This window comes from Salmo salar, chromosome ssa10 (genome assembly GCF_905237065.1).
Source record: "Salmo salar chromosome ssa10, Ssal_v3.1, whole genome shotgun sequence".
Taxonomy (NCBI): Eukaryota; Metazoa; Chordata; class Actinopteri; order Salmoniformes; family Salmonidae; genus Salmo; species Salmo salar.
In genome coordinates, this window is record NC_059451.1 from 114052627 (window position 1) to 114061299 (window position 8673).

The 8673-nt window shown below is 42.7% G+C and overlaps 1 protein-coding gene across 1 annotated transcript; it reads left to right on the forward strand.

The window, feature by feature from the left end:
• The first annotated feature begins 1123 nt into the window (after positions 1–1123).
• LOC106561604 (aurora kinase B) lies at positions 1124–7650 on the forward strand. The gene is made up of 9 exons (XM_014125721.2): positions 1124–1280; positions 1519–1557; positions 4458–4542; positions 4681–4729; positions 4889–5077; positions 5346–5484; positions 5714–5862; positions 6172–6346; positions 6541–7650. The coding sequence occupies exons 1-9, from the start codon at positions 1275–1277 to the stop codon at positions 6712–6714; spliced, it is 1005 nt and encodes a 334-aa protein (XP_013981196.1). The 5' UTR covers positions 1124–1274; the 3' UTR covers positions 6715–7650.
• Positions 7651–8673: the final 1023 nt, after the last annotated feature.

An 8673-nucleotide genomic window follows, 5' to 3' on the forward strand; every position in this document is an offset into this window, starting at 1 on the left:
TTTATCATTAGCAGAAATGTTGCTTCATTGTTGGGAAAATAGGTTCAATGGCAGCATTACTTCCTCAAGACTTCCTGATTAGGCTCTATGATCTCCTGGATCATTAAAAGCCTGAATGCGCTTGCCTCATCAGTAGTACCATTGTGTGTGTTTGTACTATCATGCCAACTCCTTGTCACTCATTATCATGACAAAGAATGTTTGGCTTGACAATGACAGCAATGGAGTTGGCAAGAGCTAAAACAGATCTGGGACCAGACTGGATCATCAACTTCTCACAAACCATCTCGAAGTTCATAACAAATAGGGAGACAACGTGGAGATAAGGAATAACAAAATATATTTATTAACTGAAGTAAACTAAATACAATTAACAATGGTGTGTGTAATCAGTAGTGTAAGTGAGTGATTGCGTGCATAAATGTGATAATGAGGGTTGTTGAAAGGTGCCAAACAAACAAACAGCCACAACAAAAATCTAACAGTGTGTCTGCATGGAGTCTCCTCAATGAGCGGGGAAGAGGTGTATTTATCCCGGGACACACCCGGGCCCAGGTGTGTCCCATGTCGCTGACGACCCTCCCAGCTCCACCCACCGACATCCTATTAAGGAAAACAAGAGCAAAGAGAAAGAATACGGCTGACAGAGTGGGAGGGTTGTCACAAACTGAGGACAGACAATTTTGGTCCCGTTCTGTGAGCTTGTGTGACCTACCACTTAGCGGCTGAGCCATTGTTGCTCCTAGATGTTTCCACTTCACAATAACATCACTTAAAGTGGACCGGGGCAGCTCTAGCATGGCAGACATTTTACGAACTGACTTGTCGTTGAAGATCACTGAGCTCTTCAGTAAGGCCATTGTTTGTCTATGGAGATTACATGGCTGTGTGCTCGATCCCTCACGTCATTGTTATCTAAATATTGTGTAAATAAATATATTTGCCAGTGTAAAAACAATATTTAGATAACAATGACGCGAGGGATCCTCTGATTATGGTCATCATATTCGCCTTTTTTGTGTGGAACTCACCACAACTAGCTCGCTACCTCGACACCACAAACATCAACAACAGAAAAAACACACGCGAATAGGAAGTAAAACGGAAGCGCGTCACTGCTGGGCTGACTAATCGACGAGGAGTTGTACATTTGATCTAGCCAATCACACACAACGACAGTGGATTTGAAAGATTGGCGGTCGAAGCCCAAAGGATAGGGTGCCGTTTGGTTTTAAAGTTATTGTACTTAACATATAGCTAAATGCGTCAGTGTGATGCAGGTAAGAGTTTAATTAAATTACTAAAGTTTCTTCCTACATTACTGTTGTCTCTAACTAACTAACACTGTAGCTAATAGCTTGCGTTAGCTTTGTTTGAAAAATGGCTTTGGCTAGCTAACATTAGCCAGGGTAATAGCTAGTTAGCTAAAACTTTATCTATGGCTAACGTCAACTTCTAGGCAGTGCCAATGATGACGTTAGCCAATTTAGCTTGTTAAACTATTCAATATCTTTGCAGAATAAGGAGAATTGTGACCCTAAAGGCCTACAAAGACCGGTAAGTTTCGCCACACTGGTCCTGTTTACCTTTATGATTCCCTTCTTTCCTAGCCGAGTTTTCGCAACTCCACGATGTAGCTACATCAATGGAATTAGTGTCACTAGTTACCACAATCAGTCAAAATGGCTATATCGTGTGAACTAACTTTTTGGTCTTAATTTAAGGTTAGGCTGCCCCAGTATCTGTGCGTTAGATATGATGGGTATTACGGTTCTCCTAACTAACGCCCTGGGAGCAACAAACCAAACTCCCATTAGACAGCTCTGCAATCGTTATGTCAAAATACGTAAGTTACTCAGCAAATATGGAGTTTCGCTGAGCAACTATTTTCATTTACTCGCGTTATGACCGGTATGTATACTGAACAAAAATATAAATGCAACAATTTCAAATATTTTACCGAGTTACTGTTCATATTCAAATAAATTCATTAGGCCTAGTCTATGGATTTCACATGACTGTGAATACAGATATACCTCTGTTGGTAACAGATAAAAAATGTTTTTAAAAAATGATGTAAGTAGGGGCATAGTTAAGAAATCCAGTCAGTATCTGGTGTGATGATCATTTGCCTCGTGCAGCATAACAGTTGATCACACTGATTGTGGCCAGTAGAATGTTATCCCACCATGTTGTACATGTCGATCCAGAGCATCCCAAACATGCTCAGTGGGTGACATATCTGAGTATGCAGGCCATGGAAGAACTGGGACATTTTCAGCTTCCAGGAATTGTGTACAGATCCTTACGACATGGCTGTGTATTATCATGCTGAAACATGAGATGATGGTGACGGATGACTAAACGCAGAAAAGGTCTGAGGTTAACACGGGCTTAAGAGATATTATATGTTTTGTTCTGAGATATCAGTCAGTTAACCACTGAATTTTAAAGCATTCATGTGCTTGTTTAAAAAAAAATAATAATAATAATTTTATATAAATGCTTCTGATAAAGATTTTCATAGAACAAAACGTATAAGATCTCCTAAGCCTGTACTTACCACAGACTTTTGTTATTTTGTGAGTAACAAATGTATTTTGGCATTAATACGCTTGCAGAGCTGTATGTTGGAATTGGAGCATCCTTGGAGTTAGATCTCTAACCCACAAGCTAGGGCAGGGTTAGGCATAAGGTTAGCAGTTCAAATTTTTGCTAGAGCTGCCCTGGTCAACTGTAAGTGCTGTTATTGTGAAGTGGAAACGTCTAGGAGCAACAACGGCTCTGCAGTGAAGTGGTAGGCCACACGGAACAGGACCGCCGAGTACTGAAGCATGTAAAAATCAACGGTCCTTGGTTGCAACACTCAATATAGAGTTCCAAGTTGCCTCCGGAAACAATGTCAGCACAATAACTGTTCGTCGGGAAATGGGTTTCCATGGCCGAGATACATCACAGACACCTAGGATCAGCATGCGCACTGCCAAGCATCGCCTGGAGTGGTGTAAAGCCTGGACTCTGGAGGAGTGGAAATGGGTTCTCTGGAGTGATGAATCAAGTTTCATCATCTGGCAGTCCAACAGACGAATCTGGGTTTGGCGGATGCCAGGAGAATGCTACTTGCCCCAATGCATAGAGCACACTGTAAAGTTTGGTGGAGGAGGAATAGTGGTCTGGGGCTGTTTTCATGGTTCGGACTAGGCCCTTTAGTTCTAGTGAAGGGAAATCTTAATGCTACAGAGCACAATGACATTCTAGACAATTCTGTGCTTCCAACTTCATGGCAACAGTTTGGGGAAGGCCCTTTCCTGTTTCAGCATGACAATGCCCTGTGCACAAAGCGAGGTCCATACAGAAATGGATTGTCGAGATCGGTGTGGAAGAACTTGACTGGCCTGCACAGAGCCCTGACCTCGACCCCATCTAACACCTTTGGCATGAATTGGAACACCGACTGTGAGCCAGGACCAATCGCCCAACCTCACTAATGCTCTTGTGGCTGAATGGGAGCAAGTCCCTGCAGAAATGTTCCAACATCTAGTGGTAAATCTTCCCAGAAGAGTAGAGGCTGTTAAAGCAGCAAAGGGGGGGGGGGTCCAACCCCAGATTACCCATGATTTTGTTCGCAGAGCAGGTGTCCACATGCTACATGACCAAAAGTATGTTGATGTTGGCGTGGTGTAGAGATTATGAATATCACACAAAAACATTTTGAATTTAAACCTAACCACTTGTTGGAAAGGTGGCATCCTATGACGGTGCCACGTTGAACGTCAGTGAGCTCTTCAGTACAGGCCCTTCTACTGCCAATGTTTGTCTATGGATATTGATATGGCGTGTGTTTGGTTTTTATACACCGGTCAGCCATGTGTGTGGCAGAAATAGCCGAATCCACTCATTTTGAAGCGGTGTCCACCTAGTTTGTGTGTTGGGGTGGTGCTGGAGATGATGAATATGGAGTTCAAACATTTACATTTCCCTTTAAGAAGAAACAGTGTAGAAGAAGGCGAGGTTTATCCATAATTATGACTTTGTGGTAACTAGTGACAACCCTGTAGCTCTGACTACATCGTGTCGCTGTTGGTCGATACTTCTAAAATGTAAATTCTGAAACCCTTACTGTGTACATAATGTTTGTCCTCTGTAGCTTTTTTTTTGTTTGTTGCTGAAATCCATCCTTCTTAATAAAACGTTAATCAAATACAACCACCAACTGTTTCCTCGTATTGACTGAGAGCGACTTGATCTAGTCGGAGGTACACTCTGCCCACAGTCGTCGCAACCCAACTCCACCGTGATGTACATCGTGGAGTTGGAACCTCATCTACTCCATTCCTGGCTAGCTAGTTGCCATAAAATGAAGTTGCCCATTTGGCTGGCTACCATTTTGAATTCTTAACTTTGAACCAGTGCTGGGGGCAATTAGGTTTAATCTAGGATGTTTTTCTACCTGATAGATGGCAACTTCAATGGTTTCTGTGGGTCCTCAGAGAGTTCAAATACCATCTGCCCCAGAGACTACAGACAAAAACGCAATTACAGGTACATTTCAATAGCTACCATTCTGCCTGATATGCCACCTAAAAGTGTATAGAAACACATCACACCACTTTTAATGGTGCTAACAATGTACCAAATATGTTTTTTGCTCAATTCTGAATCCCTATGATGTCACTACAGGTCCTGGGAGAGAACCTGTCACCTCTTCCTCCGGTGCCGCTCCGGCAAAGTAGGTCTTCTGCCCAGTAATATCGTCACCTCACCCTGATGTTGTGCATTTGGAATTTGTTTAAGAAAAAGGGTCAATTCGCCTTAGCATTTTTTGGTTTTATCAACTAGATGTGTCATGAAGGTGTGGTTTTACAACCTTGACGTCTCTCCTTATCAGGAAATTCACCATCCATGACTTTGACATCGGGCGGCCCCTGGGCAAGGGCAAGTTTGGGAACGTGTACGTTGCACGGGATAAGAAGCTGAATTTCATTGTGGCACTGAAAGTGCTCTTCAAGTCTCAGATGGAGAAGGAAGGCGTGGAGCACCAGCTCCGAAGAGAGATTGAGATTCAGTCCCATCTTAGGTCAGTAGTACCCTGATTTGGAATTTTTCTCAACTTTTTGAATCTAGCCTAGTGGGGGTATAGGTTGATGTTGCCTTAATATAATGATTTCTCTGTGGGAAATGTTTTGACATGCTAGTTAACACCAACATTATGAAATGTACGTTCAGTGAGCGGATTTAAGCTGGCGTTTTGAAACTGACCAGTATTCCCTCTATAATTCAGGGTGTATTATTTTCTCAGGCTGGAGAAGGTAGATTTAAATCATTCCTTCCTCCTGTTCCTTTAGACACCCCAATATCCTGCGCTTCTACAACTACTTCCATGACCGCTCAAGGGTCTTCCTGATCCTGGAGTACGCCCCACGGGGTGAGATGTACAAAGAGCTGCAGAAATGTGGTCGCTTCGATGACCAGCGCACTGCTACGGTAAGAGAAGTTGCCATTTTATTGTTGTATAGACAAGCTAATTAATCTATTCTGAATAATCAGTATCCTCCAATCATGGCATTTGGTTGTTAGATAGTATATTTGTAATATTTTGGTCTGATAATGGTAGCTACGTTTTGCCATTGATTTAAGTTGGCATTACTTTATTTGCATTTGAATTGCAATGTGGAAATGAGTCATGTCTTAATATCTGTATGTCCTTTGTTAGTACATGGAGGAGTTGGCTGATGCGCTGCTGTACTGCCATGAGAGGAAGGTGATACACCGGGACATCAAGCCTGAGAACCTGCTGCTGGGGCTCCGTGGGGAGCTGAAGATAGCAGACTTCGGCTGGTCTGTCCATGCCCCATCCTTAAGGTGAGAGAACCCTGAACTGAACCCTCTATAGCCTCATATGTTTGCTTCACAACTAAATACGGTCAATTTGTATGTTTGAGACTGTACAGAATCACTGATCTACAAATCACCTTGTTGCATCCCAAATAACTACTTGTTTATGTTAACAAGATTGGAGATTCTGCACCCTGTCTAGCTCAAACTGATCTCCTCAAATGCACTGCATGTCATGAATTCACTGGGTTTTTCTTCATCTTGACTGTCTATTTGTAGACATGTTGCCATTAGAAAACCTTGTCACTTATCTAGCTGCTGTCTTACCCCCTCTAGGCGCCGCACAATGTGTGGAACGCTGGACTACCTGCCCCCAGAGATGATTGAGGGGAAGATCCACGATGAGAAGGTGGACCTCTGGTCCATCGGGGTGCTCTGCTATGAGTGCCTTGTTGGAAACCCCCCGTTTGAAACTGCCAGCCACTCTGACACGTACAAGCGCATCACAAAGGTTTGCATTTTTTAAATCGTCAATTACTTGTATATCCAGTAGTAATATTATCCCTAATTCAGGTGTAATCGCTTGAGTAGTTCCATTGTGATTTCTGACTAATATCTGTTTTAAATAGAATAGGCATACATGTAGTAGTTAGATATTTACCCAAAGCACAGCTTTTAAACGGTGAATGACCTCCCATCTGTCAGGTTGACCTGCAGTTCCCCAAGGTGGTGTCTGATGGTGCTCGGGACCTGGTCTCTAAGCTGCTCCGCCACAGTCCCTCTATGCGGCTCCCCCTGCAGAGCGTCATCACCCACCCCTGGGTGAAAAGCAACTCCCGGCGGGTACTACCTGTCGTCTTTGCTCCCAAGAAACCCTAACTGTCCAATGTTCCAGCCTGTCTACACTAACAAGAAACCCCAAAACCACCATAGACCTACATATTCATATGTTTATAAATAATTGAATATTCATGTTTTATAAATAATTGAACATCACCCAGAACGTTCCAGCCTGCCTTCTACCTGGGTGGAGGACTGACTCTTACCCTGCTGATTGGGACTTTCCAACTTCCAGGGATTTCACTTTTTTTTTTTACTTACCCGGACAATCTTCATCCACAAACTTTTAGTTTCACTCGCAGATATACATAGATAGATAGATCTGTTAAGCTGGGACAACCAAACGACTATAGATTACTCTCATTTTAATTTACATTCAGTCCCAGAACAATTCAAGGGTGCCCTCTACTGTGGAGATTTATTTCTTGCCTTTCTTAAATAGATTTTATAAATGTATTTACTTTGTCTTTGGTTTCCTTTTTTCTCTTTTCAACATACCTTTTTATACAGCCTGCATGAAACATCCTCTACCAAGCTTATTCTTTATATGTGTTCCTTTTTGCAACTGTTTTGAAATAAAAATGGCATTGGGTGCTTCACAGGATGATGCCAAATTGATTTATAGAAAAGAGTGGCAAGTATCAATTAAAGTTGTGAATGTAGTAGCGGGTGAAATTCCATGTCTTACCTCCCTTGTTCCAGCTGATGTCAGTGTTGTTCTGTGGTCCACTGGGAGTATCATTATCCTCAGTTCTGCAAATGATTCCTGTCATGGGGTGACAGTTTTTGTCTGGGGACTGAATAGGGTGTATCTGAGCTGGCCATAGCCCTGGTCAAAAGGAGTGCTGTCTATAGTGAATAGATTTGTTACACAGCCTGGGACACTGACAGAGGAAGATAAGGATAACTCTTAATACATTGTAAAGCATTGCTGTGACTGTAATAAATACACTGAGTAATTCTACTGTCTGGTAACACGGTCTGGCTGTCGTGATAACAGAATAATGCAGAGATTGAATATGGAGGCTATGAGGTGAATGTGATGCTCATTGAAAGAGCCTTTATTTTATTCAGACCCCGAGCCCAACCAAAGCGCGTGCACACACACTTCATCCCCCAGTCCGTACCCAGTGAGAGGTCATGTGTTTAGAAAGAAAAGGCCATTTGGGAGATTCAGTTAAAAGCAACCCCAGAGCGCCACTGGCAAGTTCTATACCGTGTGAATGGACCCATGTTTAAACCCTCTTTTAGCTTGACCTATAACCCCATTCTGTTATTGTATGTCTAGGAAATATATTCTCCATAAACCTGGTAATCTAATGGGTGTGCAAGTTATTTTTCTATAGCTGGAGGAAAGACTTCTGTTGTCTTTTCCCATCAATACTTCTGGTTTGGAGGACTCTCAGCTCTCTCTTAATACTTCTGGTTTGGAGGACTCTCGGCTCTCTCTTAATACTTCTGGTTTGGAGGACTCTCGGCTCTCTGATGAGGCTCTCTCTTAATACTTCTGGTTTGGAGGACTCTCGGCTCTCTGATGAGGCTCTCTCTTAATACTTCTGGTTTGGAGGACTCTCAGCTCTCTAACGAGGCTCTCAATACTTCTGGTTTGGAGGACTCTCAGCTCTCTAATGAGGCTCTCTCTTAATACTTCTGGTTTGGAGGACTCTCAGCTCTCTAATGAGGCTCTCTCTTAATACTTCTGGTTTGGAGGACTCTCAGCTCCCTCTTAATACTTCTGGTTTGGAGGCCTCTCAGCTCTCTCTTAATACTTCTGGTTTGGAGGACTCTCAGCTCTCTAACGAGGCGCTTGACTTTAAATCCAAAGCTTTCATTAAACTTTATTACTTTACGTTTTCCATCTGAGGTACAGTATTTCTGCCCAAATTTCAATGAAATGAATAGTACCACATTGGTTGAATGACCACAGCCTCAGTCTTTGACTAGCTGAAAGTGTGGCAATGCATCATACAGGCATCTGTAAATGAGCCGTGATAGTGT

Coding starts and splice junctions, on each gene's coding strand:
- LOC106561604 (XM_014125721.2), top strand. Junction 4,730..4,888: donor TCCGGTGCCGCTCCGGCAAA/GTAGGTCTTCTG, acceptor TCTCCTTATCAG/GAAATTCACCATCCATGACT. Junction 5,863..6,171: donor GTCCATGCCCCATCCTTAAG/GTGAGAGAACCC, acceptor TACCCCCTCTAG/GCGCCGCACAATGTGTGGAA.